Raw genomic sequence first — 23491 nt, forward strand, 5'->3', positions numbered from 1 at the left:
TCATTCCCTATTATGGCTGAGTAATATTCCACTGTATATATGTACCACATTTTCTTTATTCATTTCTCTGTTGATGAACATTTAGGTTGCTTCAATGTCCTGGCTATTGTAAATAGTACTGCAATGAATATTAGGGTGCATGCATCTTTTTGAATTCTGCTTTTCTCCAGGTATATGCCCAGGAGTGGGATTGCTGGGTCACATGGTAGTTCTATGTTTAGTTTTTTAAGGAACCTCCATACTGTTCTCCATAGTGGCTGTACCAATTTACATACCTACCAACAGTGCAGGAGGGTTCCGTTTTCTCCACATGCTTTCCAGCATTTATTGTTTGTAGAGTTTTTGATGATGGACATTCTGACCGGCGTGAGGTGATACCTTCTTGTAGTTTTGATTTGCATTTCTCTCATAATTAGTGAGGTTGAGCATCTTTTCATGTGTTTGTTGGCCACCTTTGGAGAAATGTCTATTTAGGTCTTCCGTCCACTTTTTCATTGGGGTTTTTTTTGATATTGATCTGCATGAGTTGCTTATGTATTTTACAAATTTATTTATGTTTACATATTTTGGAGATTAATCCCTTGTCAGTTGCTTCGTTTGCAAATATTTTCTCCCATTCTGAGGGTTGTCAGAGTCCAGAGTCTTCAGTGTTTCCCCAGTATCCAACTTGGACAACTGTACAAATAGTGGTGGTATAAATGATGTAGAGAGATGAATAGTGGAAGTAAGTATTGAAGGTAAAATTAATCGTTCAATAAAATCACATAATTAATTTGAAGTGTCCATGTTACATTTGGGCAGAGTTTTTCAGTTGGCAATTAGTTAGGTTTGTAAGAGACTCAGGAGAGAGATATGTAAGTTTTAGGTCAAGATCTGTGATATATATGGTGGCTGGAATCACAAGAGTAGATGAGACCATCTATCAAGGGCAGAAGAGAGCTTCTGAGAAATACACATCTCTTGGCAGAGGGCAAAGTGAGAGTGCCCAATGAAACAGATAAGGATGTCCAGAGGCAGGAGGAAGAAGTAGCAGGTTAAGATGCTACTGTTGATAAGGTGAAAGATTTTTCTGAGATGACAAGTTTGATCAACAAAATCAAATATTGCTGAAAGGTGACATAATGACCAAACAATATTCATTCAATTTAATCACAAATTAAATGTTGGTGAATGCAATTCCAGTGCAGATAAGTGAAAAGAAAATAGCAAAATTGTGTGAGTCACAAGGTATATAAAGATAAGAAAATACAGACAATGAGAATAAATACAATTTTTGATAAACTGTACTGTGAAATTAAGAAGAGAGAAAAGGTAGCTAGAGAATTACTTGGCATCAAGCAAGAGTAATTTTTAATGGGCGTGGGGCAGCTTTTTAATGGGAGGGGGCCAAAATAAAATCACTGAAGAGGAAAACCTTAACAATACCAATGAGATGGGAAAATGAATGGAAGATACTGAGGAAGTGAGAATAGGTATTTATAAACTATGTAGAAAAGCTATCCTTGTACGTAAAGGAAAAAGTTAGTTAGCGGTGTTTTTGCTTTATAGTCTGTGTTTTCTCTGTGAAATAAAAGTTTGAAGCGAGGTGATGTCCCCATGAGATAGCGCTCATCAAATATCCTATGTGCTTATCTACAGTTTTCATCCTCTTTTGTTGTTAGACTGTTTTCCTTTGATTAGTTGTGGCCAGTGGCAAAGAAGCAGAATAAAGTCTATCACTTCTGAGCTGAGGTCATTAGGAGACAACGTCCCTCTTGTCTGGTCCTCTGCTATTGTGACATTAGAGGTCACATAGTCCAGATGACGTGGCTGCAAGATGGGTCTGGACCATATGATCTGTAAGGGCTTTACTTAGTAGAGAAATAAGTTACTCGTATTTTCCACTGAGATTCCTGTGTTAAATAGATCTCCCTGTGAGAGCACAGAGAACATAGCGAAGGCTGAAATGACAAAGACAGAGGGAGAGATGTTGGTAACAGATGGAAGGTACCTGGCAGATAATATATTAAATGATAAACAAAGCTGCTGGAGTAAGAGAGAGTATATAAGAGATGAGAAGAAGACCAACTGTATGTAGTATCTAGCGCTAAGGATTGAGGAGAGAAACAACTGAAAAAAATAAAATTAAAAAAATGATCAGAAAGAAGGTAGGTGGTATGCCAACAGAAATCATAAGATTGCTATAAAACATAAAGGAAGGTAGTTTTAAAAGAAGCACCATTTAATGGAGTCAGTTTTTTCCCAAAGGGAAAATCCTATGGGAACTGAAAATGAACCATCTGATTTGATGACTAAACTTTTATGAACAAAAATGGAACCATTTCAGGAAAGTCATGGGAGAAGACGCTGTGTTACAGTGGGGAGAGTAATCAATACATTGTGAGGAAAGGTGCCTTCATTTCCAAGAAATGTCAACTAAGAAGTGAAGAGAGCATTTAAAGGGAAGGGATAATGTAAGAAAATTAAAAACAAAATTTAATTAAGGAAACTTGAATAAGTTGTAGACAAAGAGGAAGGTATTAGTGAGAGACTGAAAATCAGAGAAAGTTATCTTAAGTTGTTGTTATGGACTGAATTGTGTCCCCCAAAAAATTATATGTTGAAGCCCCTCTCAATTTTACTGTAGAAGATGGGAGTTAAATCCTTTAGGGAGGTAACTGAAGTTAACTGAAGTAATAAGGGTGGGGTAATACTCTGACAGGGACTGATGGTGTCCTTATAAGAAGAGGAATAGATTCCAGAGATCTCTCTCCCTATGCTCATAGAGGAAAGGCCGGGTGAGGACACCACAAGAAGACAGGCATCAGCAAGCCAGGAAGATTGTTCTCAACAGAAACCAGTTCTTATGGTATTCAATACCTTAATCTTGGACTTCCACCCTCCAGAACTGTGAGAAAATAAATTTCTGCTGTTTAAGTCATTCAGTCTAGAGTATTTCACTATAACAGCCCAACCAGACTAATACAGACCTTCATGTACACTGCAATATACAGAAGCTAAACAATGATTGTGAGCCAGAGATTACATCTTGAACAGAAGTGTAATGACGCTTGTGGTACTCACAACTTCACGAATTTTGTCAGAAAGATGTGAAAAAAAGTCAGTCAAACAACAGTTCTGATAGTGGACATTTTCTTTATGTTTTTGACATAAAGCAGTGTCTGACAACCTCCCTGATACCCATCAGTATTGCAGTTTGATCCTGTGGCTCCAGTTCCACCTGGCACCAAGGTGATGTGTACTGTCCATTCTTTGGGTTTTGGGAGCTGTACCTATTGCCAACAGGTGGGTCAAACCACTGGGGCTCTTCTGAAGTCCTCCCCAAATTTGGACCCAGCTTTAGCTCCAAATCAGAGTTTTCAGAGAGCACAGGGTGAGGCTCACCTGCCACAGTAGACACGTTGGCTAACGGGTTGCACTGCAGCACCCGCACGGACAAGGACACCATCATGATGCCACTGTTCTTCTTCTGCAGGGGCGGACCGGTGGACAGCTTGGCACCCCGCACAGCCAGCTGCCTGTTCACTCTCTCGGTCCCTGTGAGGAAGGTATTCAGCCCTGGCTTTGAGGTCAGAGTCATCTCCTCTCTTGGTTTGTGTGAATGGAGGAGCCACAGCCCTGGTCTGGGTGGTGTCTTGGCCCTGGGTTTCCAGGTTTGGAGGAGTATCTTACCACTTAGACCCCCACCTAGGGCTCAAAAGTTCAGGGGCTGTGGACTGTGGGTTTTGGGGGCAGAAGATATTTAACCTGGCATTTGAGGAAATTGAGAGAGAAGAGGCTCAGGTTCAAGGGCTCCTGGTTTGAATCTCTTGCTTTAGGTTTGAGGGCCAGGGTAGTCTCTCACCAGAAGCTGCAGGATATCATCAGAAACATTCTGAGTGTTCTTGCACATACCCCGGGCAGCTGAGTGGGAGAAGATGACAGGTGCCTGTGACAATTCTAGGGCTCACCGTGCCACAGCATCCAAGACATGGGACAAGTCCACCATCATGCTCAGGCGGTTCATTTCTGCCACCACATTCTGCAGGGACAGGATGGGGAGAGGGCATCAGGCCTGCATTTATCTTGTGTGCATTTATCTGTAGGGAAAAGGCGGGGCTGTACATTCATGTGGGGCAGGGTATGGAAGCCGGGTCCTTACCTCGCCAAAGCTGGTCAGCCGACTGACATTGCTGTAGAAGGGGTGGATACCCTTTGCTGAGCTCTGCGCACTGCAGGATGGCCAGGAGGCATTCTGACGGGTGGCCGTGACTTGGCTACAAGAGCATAGAAAGAGGTTCTGTCGAACCATCTACAACTGCAACTCCCTGGTGCAAGAGGAGGGACCCAAACTGGGCTGTGCCTGGCAGTAGGAGCGCCCTTCTGGGGATTCAGTCTTGTTCTGCAATCCTCCATTCCCCTCCCCACCCCAGGTTCAGGGCCAGATCCCAGGCGTAAACTTGCTCTGGGCCCCAGCGTGATCTTGGGCAGATCCCTGACTCACTGGGCCCTTACCATCTGCACTGTGCTCACCAGGGCGTGTTGCAGGTGTGGGTGAGTGTCACGTAGCGCACACCCAGTGCATAAAAGGTACGCAAGATGGAGAGTCTACTGTCCAGTGAGTGGCCTACCTCCACACCAGTGAGGCAAGCCAACATCCGGGTATTGTTGAGAGCTGGGGGCAGGTAGGTCAGATGATCATTTTCAGAGGCAGGGGTAGCTTACTGAAGTCCCTAACACATACCACCACCAGTCTCTTTACATTTTTTTTGTTTGTTTTTTGGCCGTGCCGCGCAGCATGAGGGTCTTAGTCCCCCCACCGGGGATCAAACACGAGCCCCCTGCAGGGGAAGCGTGGAGTCTTAACCTCTGGACTGCCAGGGAAGTCCCCTGTCTACCTTTAACTGAGGTCACAAGCTCCAGCTCAGAATAGGAGGCACACATGAGGCGGATGAGGTGAACTTGCTCCAGGGTGAGGCGCACCGCATCCCGTTCGTGGGTCTGGCATGGGACGTAGGCTGACCAGAACTGAGGGAAGGCTAGGGCTTAGTTTGGGCTTTGGAGCTCCTTGGGCTTCTCATAGCCTCCTCAGCTGGCACAGCACTCACTGTGCCCAGAAGTCACATGTAATGCGTTGCTTTTTCTGTGGTGCTTGGATGCCTGTCATGTTGGCTCACTGTGACCCCTGTAGCCCCCAGCATCCATGGCATGGCACTTTCTAGGTCACTCTGGTAACTTACTTCCAGTGTGACTAACCTGTGTTCTCTGAGGCCCCCAAACTGCCCCACATTCACCAGCAGCCATGGTGGCACTTTGGTACCTGGGGAACCATGAGACCGTCTTTCAGCCTGTCCAAGCTGGTCTGGCCATGGCTGAAATTGCGCAGATTAACATCCTGTAGCCCGTGGTGGTAAAACTGCCTCGGGACCAGGGGCATGTCGTTGTGGCTGGAGGGAGGTCAAGGCAAATGGGTGGGCTCCTTAGGTCTTGGGATCAGGCAGGACACATTGCCTGGCCTGGGCCAGCCTGGGGGTCCCCCGCCTCACACTGTCACACAGACTATACTAGGAGCAGCTGAGGCCTGGGCTGAGGGGTTCCCACCAGGGAGGGGATGACAGAGAAGGGAAAGGTCATCCCTAGATGATGGAGAGGACACCCAGGGGTGGTGTGAAGGAGCCTCCCCACTAGCGCTGCATGTTCCGGACCTCCTCCCCTGCCCAGGGCCAGGCTAGGCCCCCACCGGCCCCCAGCAGCCCGCACACACTGCAGCCACCCGTCCACAAGCGGCAAGTCCCACATCAGGGCCCGCGTGCGCTCCCGCGGACTTGGGGTGCTGGAGGTGCCCGGCGTGGTCTGCACGGGTTACGGTTCACAGCAGCAGACCCAGCAGGAGCAGCAGACACAGCAGAGGCCGCTGGCTGAGTGCGCGGGGACCTTCGAGGCACCCTGCAAGCTGCGCAGGGCCAGGCAGGCGGGCAGAGGCGGGTCTGAGAGGGGCGGGCGATGGGGTTCTGTCCGTTGACACAGGCCACACAGCAGCGCAGCCTCGCGAGGGAGACGGTTTGAGGGAGGGGATAGAGTCACAGGACCCTGCGACCCCTGTGCGGAGAGCCGCGATCCGCGAAGCCAGGCAGACACAGGGCGGCACTGCCCTCCCGCCCCCTGCTCGGAGGCAGCTCCCGCGGGCTAAGCTGGCCTCTGCGGAGAGCCCACTCGCCTCCCGTCGCAGGTTCCCTCCGCCCCTGCCCCTCTTCCCGCTCCCACTGCTCCGAGGGGGCGCCCTAGGTTGCTCACCCCGCCTCTAACCTACCTGTCCAAGCTGGGGTGCTTCTCTCAGAGGGCCACCTTCAGTCCGAGGCCTCCCGGGAGCGCAACTCCTCCCCATCTGCCTGCAGCCGGCCCCGCCCACCCCGAGGGCTGCGTGCCAGTGCCTCTGTGGCCACAAGTGCTCTGGGCTCCCGGTTTCCCGGGACTGGGCCATGGGGGCTGGTGGGGGGGAAGAGATAGTTTCTGGAAATGGGAGGGTAACCTTGTGAGCTCTGGATTCAGGAAGGGTCCCTCTGCCCCCGACCTGCTCTCTCCACCTACTTGACTCCCCAGCCTGCATGACCATTCTCTGGGCACTTCAACCAGCACCTGGGAACTATCAGGAACCTCCCCCACTTCTGGCAGCCAGCCTCAGGAAAGAGCGCCCTCAGGATTCCCTACACCTCCCCAGGGCCTGAATAGAGGGACCCTTGGGATATGAACTGAACAACCTTCTGGGGAGAGTCAGCGACCCTTTTACTCAACAGAGCAGGAACCCAGTCAGCAGGCTGTTTGAGTGGAAGGAAATGAAGTCATTTCCATGGCAGCAGAGCCCCCACCGCAGCAACTTTCCTCCCAGAGCTGCTGGCTGACCTTCTGGCCAGGATCCCTCCTACCTCAGTGTGGAAGGCCTAGCCTCATGGAGAAGAATAAGTTCTGAGGAAAGATCTGGCACCTGGGTTCTGCTGCTACACTTGCCTTATCTGGTGGCACTTGTGGCTCTAGCTTTCCCAAAAACCTCAAGGGCTAAGTGCCTGTGCTTGCTCAGAGGCCGCACACCATTCCCCATTTCCACCCTCAGGCCCTCCCCCTAGCTGCCAACTCTAGGGACCACCTCCCCGCAACACACACACACACACACACACACACACACACACTGGGGATGTGCCTTCTCACAGAAGCTCAACCACTGAGATGCTTTAGGGACTGTGCCCAAACTCCTTCATCCCCAGCCTCTCAAGTTTTTGCTCTGATCCCTGGCACCCCCTGGAGCTGTTCCACCTTTGGAACATTTCCCGGGTGGCAGGAGTGCCTAGCACAGGGGTACTGACCTAAGTCTGAGCACTAGCGACCCTAGAAATCTGTTACACAAAAACATTTTATTGAGCAGTAAGGGACCCCACTGGGGACAGAAAGGGCTGGCAATAAAGGAGCATGTGAACCTCGGGGCAGGGTGTGAGCTGCTTGACTCTCTATCCTGTTCTTGCTTCAGGGAGCAGGTCTACCTGGGTCTCTCTATCCTGCCTCCTGAGACCCCAGGCAGGAGGCTCTTTGGGAAGCCACAGATTGCTGCTTTCCATTTCAAAAAGCCCAGCTCCCTCCTGGTTTTTGGTGGTGGCCGCTGAAAATGGCTCAGGGCAGGAGCCCATGTGTAGTTTCCTAAGGCTTCTCTGCACCCTGTCTCTGCTGCTGCATCCTCCTTGGCTCACAGAGTGTAGACTTTTCTTTCTTCAGCTCACAAAGGGGCACCTGAGGATTGAGCAGAGGAACGTCAGGCTTTCTTCCAGGCCAGCTTCAGCCCTGGGATGTTCAGGACAGACGCACATTAAAACCTCACTTTCTGAGGCTCCTGGCTTATGGCCACTTAGTGTAGAAAGAGGTTCCTGGCTGGGAAACGCCCACAGAGAACGACTCAAGTTCTAATCTGTGGCAGTTGGCAGTTGGGGGGCGGGGCCATTGCAGGAAGAGGCATTCGCTGCCTTAGGCAGTTAAAACGCTGCCCTCTCTTCAGGATGGACCACCTGCAAGACACTGTGTGGTCCACCACCTGGCACCATGCTACAATCGCCGTATTTTGGATCTGGGGCTAACCAGGTCTTTGCTGGACATTTCAAAGAGTGCTTTCTCTTAGGAACACATCTGGGGACTGGCTTCTCGGCTTCCACCATTGCTGGCGGGACCAAAGAAACATCCCCATAGGCCCAGTAGCCACCAACGGAGCAGTATGTCTACCCATTCCGGCCCAACTGTGTTCCTCCACACCCTCGGTAGAGGACATAGTAGTGACCAGTTGTAGGAGGACAAATGGGAGCCACTGCTGCTGAAAAGAAAATCAGAACTGATCAGTCACTTCTGCTGTGCACAGTCTCCTGCCAGAATTTCCCTCTCTCATATCTCTCCCAGTTTCTGGCTGAAGAACTTTGATCTACTTGACATGCAAAACACAGCCTTGGCCCATCACCTCTATGACTCCCTAGAGAAGGGACACTGTCAGCAAAAGCAATCCCTAGAGCGTATGGCTGCAGCAGATGAGGAAGTGTCTTCACCGTTTCCAGGGAAAACAGGAGAACCCGAACGTAATTGCATTCATGATCCTCTCCATCTCTCCCTTCCACAACAGAGAAAACATTTCTGGCAGTCTGTCACTTCTGACGCTTTAATAGAAATGTCTTTCAAGTTTTGGAAAAAAATAATCTAATATAAATTGGTAAAGAACCCCGCCCACCTTGGCAACCACACTTGGGCCCCACTTATACTGCCTGTTGCAACCACACTGAACTCTAGCCCACAGATACATTTATGTAGATTAGAACAAGGGTAAATACAGAGGCCGAGTGATCAGGAGACTCAGAACCGGGCTGTGAGTACCAAGTCTAGGCTCACATCAACCCAGCCTCCTGGGAGACCACCTCCTCAGCCCTCCAGTCTCATTAGCACTTCATCACTCCCCCTTCGTTCTTCCCATCTTTCCATCAGTATAGCACCACCCTCTCCCCTAGTACTCAGCAACTCACTATGGGATGTGCCTGAACAGACGGATATAGACGTCTACATAACAGCACAGAGGTGCCTCGGTTTGAAGGTGCAGTTCAAGAGTGGCCCTCTTCCTCAAACTGCTCCATTTACCATTTGCCAACAAAAATGCACTTGTCTTTTGCTAAGAGGCCAATTAGGAAAGGGTCTGAATTGAAGCATCCTGTAGACCAAAGGGGAAGTCTACATTTATAAAGCTCAGAATCGTCCTGCACACTTGTCCAGGGATGACGTTTCACTTGTTCTCAGCAGTGAGCACTGTGCGTCACTGAAGGTGTCCCAGGTCACTGGTATTACTTAGAGCTGGAAAGTGCTCAGGTGTATGTGGTGGGCAAAAACCACAGGAACATGTGGCAGCCACATGAGGTTGTGTGTACACCATGAATCTTGTAAAATGCCTGGTATTGGTGTACGTGTTGCACTGCCCTGCCACGGAACAGAGGACAGGTTACAGTAAATATAGGAGATCTGCTCAGACATTCTCTCTCAGACAACCAAAGAAATTGGTATCTGGTGGAGAATTTTTACCAAGGAAAGAACTACCCTGAAGGGGCGGGAAGTTTCTCTGACAGGAGCACGTTTCCATAGTCACCCTGCAATGGAAAGTGTGAGAAGGCCTGTGAGGGCATCACTACCCCGTGAGGTCATATAAGGAACCTGTGACGTGAGGGGCAGGTTTCAGGAGAAGGGGAAGTTTTGTGGAGGAGTACAGGGTACAGGCAGAGGTACTCTGTCTGGCCCCTCACACATGGGCCTTCCAGCCCATGCCTTCATCTACTAGACACCCCACATGTGGGTGCGAGTGTGCTGGCCCAGGCCCAGGGGCAGGAGATGGGCAAGAGAGACCCACATTCTGAGATTGGCTTGAGAGGCAAGACTAATGTAAAACACAGCTATGTTTTAGGGCACTGACCCTAAGAGGCAGAGATTTGTGTGGACTGGGGAATCAGAGAAGGCTCCGTGGCACTGGGACTGAAGGACAAGTGAGATTTGGACCCATGGGGAAGACAGGGAAGACATTCCAGTTGGAAGAATAAGAGAAAAGACACCCTCGTCTTGACCTTGTCCTGCCCCAAATATAAATTCATAGCACCTTCCCATTGTTACAACTGAGGACTTAAAAATACAAGCCGTTAGGGGGCTTACCCAGTGTTACACAGGTGGTGGAGAGGTGTCCCGCTCAATGGTTAGGTACATGTCAGAGCTCCTGATTTACAGCTGATAGGAATATGAGGATAATCTCATGCCATTTCAAACATTTCCAAGTGATACTGAGAGCATGTTAAAGATGCAAAATGAGGGTGCTGATTGACCTCGCAATGTGGGAATCGTGGGCCACTTTGAACATGAAATTGAAAACAAATGCATGACAAAAGCTCATAATACAAAAGGACAACCTAATCACTACACTCCACTCCCCCTTAGAAGAGAAAATCATTAGAATCTTCTCGCTCTCCACCATGAAAGGATGAGATAAAGGCTCAGCAGCAGCCGCCCTGAGAAACACGATTAACAGTGTGAAGAGGTGTTGCTAAGACGAGTTGGTGCGACTCAGGGAAGGAAAGAGACACCTCTGCCCTTAGCCTGATCAGGCCCACAGGAAGGAACCACACTTGGGGCAGCCTTTGATACTGTGCCAATGAGAGAGAACCTTCTTTAGGAGGGGACTCCCTGTTGCCGACCTTGAAACACCAAAGATGGGACATTCGTTTACTGGGGCTGCTGCAGAGGGGACGTGCCCAGAGGTTGGGCCACCCTGCCTGGGAATCAAAGCACCTTGTATTCCTGAGCTGCTTGAATGCTGCAATCGCCGGATTTGGAGTCTGGAGCAACCCAGGTCTTTCTCCGCCCATTCCGGAGTCCGCTTTGTCTTGGGAGTACGTCTGCGGACTGGCTTCTCTGCTTCCACCTTGGCTGGCGTGGCCAAAGGAACAGCCCCGTAGGCCCAGTAGCCACCAACGGAGCAGTATGTCTCCCCATGCCGGCCCAACTGCGTTTCTCCACACACTCGGTAGAGGACATGGTAGTGACCAGGTATAGGAGGCGAAACGGTAGCCACTGCTGCTGCAAAGAAAATCAGAAATGGTCCGTCACTTCTGCTGTGCACACTCTCCTGCCAGAATTTCCCTCTCTCATGTCTCTCCCAGTTTCTGGCTGAAGAAAACCTTTAATCTACCTGACATGCAGAACACAGCCTTGGCCCATCACCTCTATGAGTCCCTAGAGAAGGGACGCTGGCTGCAAAAGCAATCCCTAGAGCCTATGGCTGCAGCAGAGGAGGAAGTCCCTTCACCGTTTCCAGGGAAAACAGTAGAACCCGAACGTAATTGCATTCATGATCCTCTCCATCTCTCCCTTCCACAACAGACAACACATTTCTTGCAGTCTGTCACTTCTGACGCTTTAATAGAAATGTCTTTCAAGTTTTGGAAAAACATAATCCAATATAAACTGGATAAGAACCCTGCCCACCTTGGCATCCCCTCTTTGGCCCCATTTATACTGCCTGACGCTACCACAACGAACTCTAGCCTTCTGATACTTTTATGTAGATTAGAACAAGGCCACATACGGAGGCAGAGTGATCAGGAGACTCAGAACCGGGTTCTGGGTGCCAAGTCTAGGCTCACATCAACCCAGCCTCCTGGGACACCATCTCCTCAGCCCCCCAGTCTCATTGGCACTTCATCACTCCCCCTCCGTTCTTCCCGTCTTTCCATCAACATGGCACCACCCTCTCCCCTAGTACTCAGCAACTCAGTACGGGATGTGTCTGAAGGGACCGATATAGACGTCTACATAACAACACACAGGTGCCTGGGTTTGCAGGAGCGGTTCAAGAGTGGCCCTCTACCTCAAACTGCTCCATTTACCATTTGCCAAGAAAAATGTACTCGTCTTTAGCTGAGAGGCCAATCACGAAAGGGTCTGAATGGAAGCATCCTGTAGCCCAAAGGGGAAGGCTCCATTTATAAAGCTCAGAACTCTCCTGCACATTTGTCCAGGGATGACCTTTGACTTGTCCTCAGCAGTGAGCACTGTGGGTCACTGAAGGTGTCCCAGGTCACTGGCATTACTTAGAGCTGGGAAAGTGCTCAGGTGTGTGTGGTGGGCAAGCCCCACAGGAACACGTGCCAGCCAGGTGAGGTTGTGTGTACACCATACCTCCGGTAGAGATGCCCGGTCTGGGTGCACGTGCTGCACTGTCCACCCAGGGAACAGAGCACAGATTAGAGTACACATCCACTATGCGCTGAGAAATTCTCTCCCAGAAAACCAAACAGATTGGTATCTGGTGGAGAACTGGTAGGGAAGTTTCTCTGAGAGCAGCGCATTTCAATAGTCACCCTGCCATGGAACTGTGAGAAGGCCTGTAAGGGCATCACTACACAGTGAGGTCGTATAAAGAACCTGGGACTTGAGGGGCAGGCTTCAGGAGGAGGGGCAGTTTTGTGGAGGAGTACAGTGTAGAGGCGGAGGTACTCTGCACGGCCCCTCACACATGGGCCTTCCAGCCCATGCCCTGGTCTAATAGACACCGCACGTGTGGCGGGCCGGTGTGCTGGCCCAGCCCCAGGGGCACCAGGTGGGCAAGAGAGACCCACATTCTGAGATTTTCTTGACAGGCAAGATTAACAGAAGAGACAGCTAGGTTGTAGGGCACTGATCCTAAGAGGCAGAGATTTGTGTGGACGGGGGAATCAGGGAAGGCTTCTTGGCGGTGGGCCTGAAGGACAAGTGAGATTTGGACCCACGGGGAAGACAGGGAAGACATTCCAGTTTGGACGAATAAGAGGAAAGACACCATCGTCTCGACCTTGCCCTGTCCCAAATATAAATTCATAACCCCCTCACATTTTTACAATTGAGGACTTAGAAAAACAAGACGTTAGGGGGCCTACCCAGTGTTACACAGGTGGTGGAGAGCTGTTCTGCTCAATGGTTAGGTTCATGTCGGGGCTCCGGATTTACAGCTGATAGGAATGTGAGGACAAGCTCATGCCATTTCAAACATTTCCAAGTGATACTGAGAGAGAAGTTAAAGGTGCAAAACGAGGGTGCTGACTGACCTCACAAAGTGGCAATGGTGGGCCCATTTGAACATGAAATTGAAAACAAATTCATGACAAAAGGACATAATACAGAAGGACAACCTAATCACTACACTCCCCTCTCCCCGAGAAGTAAAAATCATTAGAATGCTCTCGCTCTCCACCATGAAAGGATGAGATAAAGGCTCAGCAGCAGCCCCCGTGAGAAACATGGTCAACAGGGTGAAGAGGTGTTCCTAAGACGAGTTGGTCCGACTCAGAGAAGGAAAGAGACACCTCTGCCCTTAGCCTGATCAGGCCCACAGGAAGGAACCACACTTGGGGCAGCCTTTGATACTGTGCCAATGAGAGAGAACCTTCTTTAGGAGGGGACTCCCTGTTGCCGACCTTGAAACACCAAAGATGGGACATTCGTTTACTGGGGCTGCTGCAGAGGGGATGTGCCCAGAGGTTGGGCCACCCTGCCTGGGAATCAAAGCACCTTGTATTCCTGAGCTGCTTGAATGCTGCAATCACCGGATTTGGAGTCTGGAGCAACCCAGGTCTTTCTCCGCCCATTCCGGAGTCCGCTTTGTCTTGGGAGTACGTCTGCGGACTGGCTTCTCTGCTTCCACCTTGGCTGGCGTGGCCAAAGGAACAGCCCCGTAGGCCCAGTAGCCACCAACGGAGCAGTATGTCTCCCCATGCCGGCCCAACTGCGTTTCTCCACACACTCGGTAGAGGACATGGTAGTGACCAGGTATAGGAGGCGAAACGGTAGCCACTGCTGCTGCAAAGAAAATCAGAAATGGTCCGTCACTTCTGCTGTGCACACTCTCCTGCCAGAATTTCCCTCTCTCATGTCTCTCCCAGTTTCTGGCTGAAGAAAACCTTTAATCTACCTGACATGCAGAACACAGCCTTGGCCCATCACCTCTATGAGTCCCTAGAGAAGGGACGCTGGCGGCAAAAGCAATCCCTAGAGCCTATGGCTGCAGCAGAGGAGGAAGTCCCTTCACCGTTTCCAGGGAAAACAGTAGAACCCGAACGTAATTGCATTCATGATCCTCTCCATCTCTCCCTTCCACAACAGACAACACATTTCTTGCAGTCTGTCACTTCTGACGCTTTAATAGAAATGTCTTTCAAGTTTTGGAAAAACATAATCCAATATAAACTGGATAAGAACCCTGCCCACCTTGGCATCCCCTCTTTGGCCCCATTTATACTGCCTGACGCTACCACAACGAACTCTAGCCTTCTGATACTTTTATGTAGATTAGAACAAGGCCACATACGGAGGCAGAGTGATCAGGAGACTCAGAACCGGGTTCTGGGTGCCAAGTCTAGGCTCACATCAACCCAGCCTCCTGGGACACCATCTCCTCAGCCCCCCAGTCTCATTGGCACTTCATCACTCCCCCTCCGTTCTTCCCGTCTTTCCATCAACATGGCACCACCCTCTCCCCTAGTACTCAGCAACTCAGTACGGGATGTGTCTGAAGGGACCGATATAGACGTCTACATAACAACACACAGGTGCCTGGGTTTGCAGGAGCGGTTCAAGAGTGGCCCTCTACCTCAAACTGCTCCATTTACCATTTGCCAAGAAAAATGTACTCGTCTTTAGCTGAGAGGCCAATCACGAAAGGGTCTGAATGGAAGCATCCTGTAGCCCAAAGGGGAAGGCTCCATTTATAAAGCTCAGAACTCTCCTGCACATTTGTCCAGGGATGACCTTTGACTTGTCCTCAGCAGTGAGCACTGTGGGTCACTGAAGGTGTCCCAGGTCACTGGCATTACTTAGAGCTGGGAAAGTGCTCAGGTGTGTGTGGTGGGCAAGCCCCACAGGAACACGTGCCAGCCAGGTGAGGTTGTGTGTACACCATACCTCCGGTAGAGATGCCCGGTCTGGGTGCACGTGCTGCACTGTCCACCCAGGGAACAGAGCACAGATTAGAGTACACATCCACTATGCGCTGAGAAATTCTCTCCCAGAAAACCAAACAGATTGGTATCTGGTGGAGAACTGGTAGGGAAGTTTCTCTGAGAGCAGCGCATTTCAATAGTCACCCTGCCATGGAACTGTGAGAAGGCCTGTAAGGGCATCACTACACAGTGAGGTCGTATAAAGAACCTGGGACTTGAGGGGCAGGCTTCAGGAGGAGGGGCAGTTTTGTGGAGGAGTACAGTGTAGAGGCGGAGGTACTCTGCACGGCCCCTCACACATGGGCCTTCCAGCCCATGCCCTGGTCTAATAGACACCGCACGTGTGGCGGGCCGGTGTGCTGGCCCAGCCCCAGGGGCACCAGGTGGGCAAGAGAGACCCACATTCTGAGATTTTCTTGACAGGCAAGATTAACAGAAGAGACAGCTAGGTTGTAGGGCACTGATCCTAAGAGGCAGAGATTTGTGTGGACGGGGGAATCAGGGAAGGCTTCTTGGCGGTGGGCCTGAAGGACAAGTGAGATTTGGACCCACGGGGAAGACAGGGAAGACATTCCAGTTTGGACGAATAAGAGGAAAGACACCATCGTCTCGACCTTGCCCTGTCCCAAATATAAATTCATAACCCCCTCACATTTTTACAATTGAGGACTTAGAAAAACAAGACGTTAGGGGGCCTACCCAGTGTTACACAGGTGGTGGAGAGCTGTTCTGCTCAATGGTTAGGTTCATGTCGGGGCTCCGGATTTACAGCTGATAGGAATGTGAGGACAAGCTCATGCCATTTCAAACATTTCCAAGTGATACTGAGAGAGAAGTTAAAGGTGCAAAACGAGGGTGCTGACTGACCTCACAAAGTGGCAATGGTGGGCCCATTTGAACATGAAATTGAAAACAAATTCATGACAAAAGGACATAATACAGAAGGACAACCTAATCACTACACTCCCCTCTCCCCGAGAAGTAAAAATCATTAGAATGCTCTCGCTCTCCACCATGAAAGGATGAGATAAAGGCTCAGCAGCAGCCCCCGTGAGAAACATGGTCAACAGGGTGAAGAGGTGTTCCTAAGACGAGTTGGTCCGACTCAGAGAAGGAAAGAGACACCTCTGCCCTTAGCCTGATCAGGCCCACAGGAAGGAACCACACTTGGGGCAGCCTTTGATACTGTGCCAATGAGAGAGAACCTTCTTTAGGAGGGGACTCCCTGTTGCCGACCTTGAAACACCAAAGATGGGACATTCGTTTACTGGGGCTGCTGCAGAGGGGATGTGCCCAGAGGTTGGGCCACCCTGCCTGGGAATCAAAGCACCTTGTATTCCTGAGCTGCTTGAATGCTGCAATCACCGGATTTGGAGTCTGGAGCAACCCAGGTCTTTCTCCGCCCATTCCGGAGTCCGCTTTGTCTTGGGAGTACGTCTGCGGACTGGCTTCTCTGCTTCCACCTTGGCTGGCGTGGCCAAAGGAACAGCCCCGTAGGCCCAGTAGCCACCAACGGAGCAGTATGTCTCCCCATGCCGGCCCAACTGCGTTTCTCCACACACTCGGTAGAGGACATGGTAGTGACCAGGTATAGGAGGCGAAACGGTAGCCACTGCTGCTGCAAAGAAAATCAGAAATGGTCCGTCACTTCTGCTGTGCACACTCTCCTGCCAGAATTTCCCTCTCTCATGTCTCTCCCAGTTTCTGGCTGAAGAAAACCTTTAATCTACCTGACATGCAGAACACAGCCTTGGCCCATCACCTCTATGAGTCCCTAGAGAAGGGACGCTGGCTGCAAAAGCAATCCCTAGAGCCTATGGCTGCAGCAGAGGAGGAAGTCCCTTCACCGTTTCCAGGGAAAACAGTAGAACCCGAACGTAATTGCATTCATGATCCTCTCCATCTCTCCCTTCCACAACAGACAACACATTTCTTGCAGTCTGTCACTTCTGACGCTTTAATAGAAATGTCTTTCAAGTTTTGGAAAAACATAATCCAATATAAACTGGATAAGAACCCTGCCCACCTTGGCATCCCCTCTTTGGCCCCATTTATACTGCCTGACGCTACCACAACGAACTCTAGCCTTCTGATACTTTTATGTAGATTAGAACAAGGCCACATACGGAGGCAGAGTGATCAGGAGACTCAGAACCGGGTTCTGGGTGCCAAGTCTAGGCTCACATCAACCCAGCCTCCTGGGACACCATCTCCTCAGCCCCCCAGTCTCATTGGCACTTCATCACTCCCCCTCCGTTCTTCCCGTCTTTCCATCAACATGGCACCACCCTCTCCCCTAGTACTCAGCAACTCAGTACGGGATGTGTCTGAAGGGACCGATATAGACGTCTACATAACAACACACAGGTGCCTGGGTTTGCAGGAGCGGTTCAAGAGTGGCCCTCTACCTCAAACTGCTCCATTTACCATTTGCCAAGAAAAATGTACTCGTCTTTAGCTGAGAGGCCAATCACGAAAGGGTCTGAATGGAAGCATCCTGTAGCCCAAAGGGGAAGGCTCCATTTATAAAGCTCAGAACTCTCCTGCACATTTGTCCAGGGATGACCTTTGACTTGTCCTCAGCAGTGAGCACTGTGGGTCACTGAAGGTGTCCCAGGTCACTGGCATTACTTAGAGCTGGGAAAGTGCTCAGGTGTGTGTGGTGGGCAAGCCCCACAGGAACACGTGCCAGCCAGGTGAGGTTGTGTGTACACCATACCTCCGGTAGAGATGCCCGGTCTGGGTGCACGTGCTGCACTGTCCACCCAGGGAACAGAGCACAGATTAGAGTACACATCCACTATGCGCTGAGAAATTCTCTCCCAGAAAACCAAACAGATTGGTATCTGGTGGAGAACTGGTAGGGAAGTTTCTCTGAGAGCAGCGCATTTCAATAGTCACCCTGCCATGGAACTGTGAGAAGGCCTGTAAGGGCATCACTACACAGTGAGGTCGTATAAAGAACCTGGGACTTGAGGGGCAGGCTTCAGGAGGAGGGGCAGTTTTGTGGAGGAGTACAGTGTAGAGGCGGAGGTACTCTGCACGGCCCCTCACACATGGGCCTTCCAGCCCATGCCCTGGTCTAATAGACACCGCACGTGTGGCGGGCCGGTGTGCTGGCCCAGCCCCAGGGGCACCAGGTGGGCAAGAGAGACCCACATTCTGAGATTTTCTTGACAGGCAAGATTAACAGAAGAGACAGCTAGGTTGTAGGGCACTGATCCTAAGAGGCAGAGATTTGTGTGGACGGGGGAATCAGGGAAGGCTTCTTGGCGGTGGGCCTGAAGGACAAGTGAGATTTGGACCCACGGGGAAGACAGGGAAGACATTCCAGTTTGGACGAATAAGAGGAAAGACACCATCGTCTCGACCTTGCCCTGTCCCAAATATAAATTCATAACCCCCTCACATTTTTACAATTGAGGACTTAGAAAAACAAGACGTTAGGGGGCCTACCCAGTGTTACACAGGTGGTGGAGAGCTGTTCTGCTCAATGGTTAGGTTCATGTCGGGGCTCCGGATTTACAGCTGATAGGAATGTGAGGACAAGCTCATGCCATTTCAAACATTTCCAAGTGATACTGAGAGAGAAGTTAAAGGTGCAAAACGAGGGTGCTGACTGACCTCACAAAGTGGCAATGGTGGGCCCATTTGAACATGAAATTGAAAACAAATTCATGACAAAAGGACATAATACAGAAGGACAACCTAATCACTACACTCCCCTCTCCCCGAGAAGTAAAAATCATTAGAATGCTCTCGCTCTCCACCATGAAAGGATGAGATAAAGGCTCAGCAGCAGCCCCCGTGAGAAACATGGTCAACAGGGTGAAGAGGTGTTCCTAAGACGAGTTGGTCCGACTCAGAGAAGGAAAGAGACACCTCTGCCCTTAGCCTGATCAGGCCCACAGGAAGGAACCACACTTGGGGCAGCCTTTGATACTGTGCCAATGAGAGAGAACCTTCTTTAGGAGGGGACTCCCTGTTGCCGACCTTGAAACACCAAAGATGGGACATTCGTTTACTGGGGCTGCTGCAGAGGGGATGTGCCCAGAGGTTGGGCCACCCTGCCTGGGAATCAAAGCACCTTGTATTCCTGAGCTGCTTGAATGCTGCAATCGCCGGATTTGGAGTCTGGAGCAACCCAGGTCTTTCTCCGCCCATTCCGGAGTCCGCTTTGTCTTGGGAGTACGTCTGCGGACTGGCTTCTCTGCTTCCACCTTGGCTGGCGTGGCCAAAGGAACAGCCCCGTAGGCCCAGTAGCCACCAACGGAGCAGTATGTCTCCCCATGCCGGCCCAACTGCGTTTCTCCACACACTCGGTAGAGGACATGGTAGTGACCAGGTATAGGAGGCGAAACGGTAGCCACTGCTGCTGCAAAGAAAATCAGAAATGGTCCGTCACTTCTGCTGTGCACACTCTCCTGCCAGAATTTCCCTCTCTCATGTCTCTCCCAGTTTCTGGCTGAAGAAAACCTTTAATCTACCTGACATGCAGAACACAGCCTTGGCCCATCACCTCTATGAGTCCCTAGAGAAGGGACGCTGGCTGCAAAAGCAATCCCTAGAGCCTATGGCTGCAGCAGAGGAGGAAGTCCCTTCACCGTTTCCAGGGAAAACAGTAGAACCCGAACGTAATTGCATTCATGATCCTCTCCATCTCTCCCTTCCACAACAGACAACACATTTCTTGCAGTCTGTCACTTCTGACGCTTTAATAGAAATGTCTTTCAAGTTTTGGAAAAACATAATCCAATATAAACTGGATAAGAACCCTGCCCACCTTGGCATCCCCTCTTTGGCCCCATTTATACTGCCTGACGCTACCACAACGAACTCTAACCTTCTGATACTTTTATGTAGATTAGAACAAGGCCACATACGGAGGCAGAGTGATCAGGAGACTCAGAACCGGGTTCTGGGTGCCAAGTCTAGGCTCACATCAACCCAGCCTCCTGGGACACCATCTCCTCAGCCCCCCAGTCTCACTGGCACTTCATCACTCCCCCTCCGTTCTTCCCGTCTTTCCATCAACATGGCACCACCCTCTCCCCTAGTACTCAGCAACTCAGTACGGGATGTGTCTGAAGGGACCGATATAGACGTCTACATAACAACACACAGGTGCCTGGGTTTGCAGGAGCGGTTCAAGAGTGGCCCTCTACCTCAAACTGCTCCATTTACCATTTGCCAAGAAAAATGTACTCGTCTTTAGCTAAGAGGCCAATCAGGAAAGGATCTGAATGGAAGCATCCTGTAGCCCAAAGGGGAAGGCTACATTTATAAAGCTCAGAGCTCTCCTGATCATTTGTCCAGGGATGACCTTTGACTTGTCCTCAGCAGTGAGCACTGTGGGTCACTGAAGGTGTCCCAGGTCACTGGCATTACTTAGAGCTGGGAAAGTGCTCAGGTGTATGTGGTGGGCAAGCCCCAGAGGAACATGTGCCAGCCAGGTGAGGTTGTGTGTACACCATACCTCCTGTAGAGATGCCCGGTCTGGGTGCACGTGCTGCACTGTCCACCCAGGGAACAGAGCACAGATTAGAGTACATATCCACTATCCACTGAGAAATTCTCTCTCAGACAACCAAAGAGATTGGTATCTGGTGTTGAACTGGTAGGGAAGTTTCTTTGAGTGCCACTCGTTTCCATAGTCATCGTTCCATGGAACTGTGAGAAGGCCTGTGAGGGCATCACAACCCAGTGAGGTCATATAAGGAACTTGTTCCTTGAGGGGCAGGCTTCAGGAGGAGGGGAACTTTTGTGGAGGAGAACAGGGTAGAAGTAGAGGTACTCTGCCTGGCCCCTCACACATGGGCCTTCCAGCCCATGCCTTTGTCTAGTAGACACCCCACGAGTGGCGTGGCGGTGTGCTGGCCTAGCACCAGGCGCACCAGGTGCGCAGGAGAGACCCACATTTTGAGATTGGCTTGAGAGGCAAGATTAACGTAAGAGACAGTTAAGTTGTAGGGAACTGATCTTAAGAGGCAGAGATTTGTGTGGACTGGGGAATCAGGGAAGGCTCCTTGGCAGTGGGCCTGAAGGACAAGTGAGATTTGGACCCACGGGGAAGACAGGGAAGACATTCAAGTTTGGAAGAATAAGAGAAAAGACAACCTCAGTTCGACCTTGTCCTGCCCAAATATAAATTCATAGCACCCTCATATTTTTACACCTGAGGAGCTAAAAAACCAAGAGGTTAGGGGGCCTACCATGTGTTACACAGGTTGTGGCGTGGTGTTCTGCTCAATGGTTAGGTTCATGTCAGTGCTCCAGATTTACAGCTGATAAGAATGTGAGGACAAGCTAATGCCATTTCAAACATTTCCAAGTGATACTGAGAGAGATGTTAAAGGTGCAAAACGAGGGTGCTGAACGACCTCACAAAGTGGCAATGGTGGGCCCATTTGAACATTATATTGAAAACAAATTCATGACAAAAGGACATAGTACAAAATGACAACCTAATTACTACACTCCCCTCTCCCCTAGTAGTAAAAATCATGAGAATCCTCTCTCTCTACACCATGAAAGGATGAGATAAACGCTGAGCAGGAGCCCTTGTGAAATACATGGTCAACAGTGTGAATAGGTGTTTCTAAGACCATTTGTTCCGACTCAAAGAAAGAGACAAGTCTGCCCTCAGCCTGATCAGGCCCACAGTAAGGAACACTTGGCGCAGGCTCAGATAGTGTGCCAATGAGAGAGAACCTTCTTTAGGAGGGGACTCCCTGTTGCCGAACTTGAGAACACAAAGATGGGAGATTCGTTTAATGGGACTGTTGCAGAGGCGATGTGCCCAGGAGATAGAGACTCCTTAGACTACCGTTTTAGAGGTTGGACCACCCTGGTTGAGAACCACAGCACCTTCTATTCCTAAACTGCTGGAATCAGCGGGTGCTCCTTAGGACAGACGAAGTCAGGTCTCATTGGAGCAGACTGCCTTTGGGAGTGGTAGAATGTAAAATGTGAAGCAGAATGCTCTGGAGGAGGTTTGTCATGGCAGGTGGGCCAGCATGAGACCATTCAGATTCTCCAAGGCTCTATAGATTACTTGGCTGGGAGCATCCCTCTGATGTGGTGGGGGGACTCCTACCTTAACAGGACCTGGCTGGGCATCTGGGGAAGGCAGAATAAATGGTTTATTAACTTACGATAGCGAGAGACTCACAAAAGCACTTAAAAAGACTTGTACCTGGATTCTTGAGCCAACCCTAAGAAAACTTATCTAGATCTGGAATAGGGCTCAGGAGGCTGCACTTTTAAGCTTCCTGGGCAGTCCCACCACAGTGGTCCATGGATAGAGTGACCAAATTATTGTGTATTCTCGGTTGCTTTTGGGAGTCAAAGTGGGAAATATTGAAAGCTGCAGCAGGCATACGTATAAACAGGGAATATTCAAGGCAAACAGAGGTGTATAGTTATTCTATGCATGAATAAGATTTGAGAAAAGCTAGCCTGGTCGTTAAAGAACACAACCCTTACGACAGACAGACCAGATTCTGTCCTACTTACTTGTGTGATTTTGACCAAGTTCTTTTATCCTTCTGACTGTTTCTTCATGTGGAAAAGAGCTATGGCTGTACATTTAGCACAATATTCTCTTTTGGCAAAAGTTGCTCTGGGTCCATTTGTGTTCTCTACAACGGAATCCTTTCCAGTGTGCAAGCATTTTTAAGTTGTTTGCTGAAGTATTACATTTGACTTTCAACTGTTCATTACTTTGGGCAAAGCTTATGTAGTGCTGCAGAGACTAGAACCTATGCAGAGATAGTGAGAGGATTTTATAAGCTTATTCGGCCGGTTTATAAAAAAGTTTAACCTTTTCTCCTCTTCCTCCACCTGCCACCAAGAGATGAGAAAGAAGGCAGAGCCTGGATATGCACACCAAGCAATACTTCTGTGTCAGTTTGCCTTTTATTCCTCTGCCAGTACTTCCCAGAGAGATTTCACCAAAAGTGCCTAAGCTTGCCATGGCCATTGTTGTGAAGAAAGTTTCTCTCCATTGCTAGTCACATCCCCTTTTCCTTCTCCTGGGGGCTTAATGGATGTTTGGGGGCAGGAAATAAAATTTAAACTAAAACATAAAAAAAACCCACAAGTGTTCAAGTGTTTTTTTTTTAACATCTTTATTGGAGTATAATTGCTTCACAATGATGTGTTAGTTTCTGCTTTATACCAAAGTGAATCAGTTATACATATACATATGTTCCCATATCTCTTCACTCTTGCGTCTCCCTCCCTCCCACCCTCCCTATCCCACCCCTCTAGGTGGTCACAAAGCACACAGCTTATCTCCCTGTGCTATGTGGCTGCTTCCCATTAGCTATCTATTTTATGTTTGGTAGTGTATATATGTCCATGCCACTCTCTCACTTTGTCATGGCTTACCCTTCCCCCTCCCCATACCCTCAAGTCCATTCTCTAGTAGGTCTGTGTCTTTATTTCTGTCTTACCCCAAGGTTCTTCATGACATTTTTTTTTCTTAAATT

At 49.8% G+C, this 23491-nt stretch overlaps 1 protein-coding gene and 1 pseudogene across 13 annotated transcripts in view; both read right to left on the reverse strand.

Moving 5' to 3' along the window:
- Positions 1–3136: 3136 nt before the first annotated feature.
- On the reverse strand, positions 3137–5283 carry LOC308630016 (dipeptidase 2-like; annotated as a pseudogene). The gene is made up of 6 exons: positions 5236–5283; positions 4878–4980; positions 4513–4654; positions 4142–4256; positions 3845–4021; positions 3137–3469 (listed from the first exon to the last, which is right to left on the reverse strand). The product of its transcript is annotated as a dipeptidase 2-like (transcript).
- Positions 5284–7649: 2366 nt separating this feature from the next.
- LOC308630186 (uncharacterized protein) overlaps positions 7650–23491 on the reverse strand; it is a 282945-nt gene continuing 267103 nt past the window's right edge. For 5 of the 12 annotated variants that reach the window (XM_081258644.1, XM_081258648.1, XM_081258647.1 and 2 more), the window contains 5 exons: positions 19087–19374; positions 16330–16617; positions 13573–13860; positions 10816–11103; positions 7672–8326 (listed from right to left, as the gene is read on the reverse strand). In XM_081258644.1, the coding sequence (XP_081114770.1) occupies positions 8134–8326; positions 10816–11103; positions 13573–13860; positions 16330–16617; positions 19087–19374 (1345 nt within the window). In that variant the 3' untranslated portion in view covers positions 7672–8133. Of the gene's footprint in view, positions 8327–10815; positions 11104–13572; positions 13861–16329; positions 16618–19086; positions 19375–23491 lie in introns of all 12 variants that reach the window. The other 7 variants (XM_081258650.1, XM_081258646.1, XM_081258645.1 and 4 more) reach the window with 6 other exon arrangements.

The sequence above is a fragment of the Mesoplodon bidens genome, assembly GCF_964165515.1.
Source record: "Mesoplodon bidens genome assembly, chromosome: 16".
In the NCBI taxonomy this organism is placed as follows: domain Eukaryota; kingdom Metazoa; phylum Chordata; class Mammalia; order Artiodactyla; family Ziphiidae; genus Mesoplodon; species Mesoplodon bidens.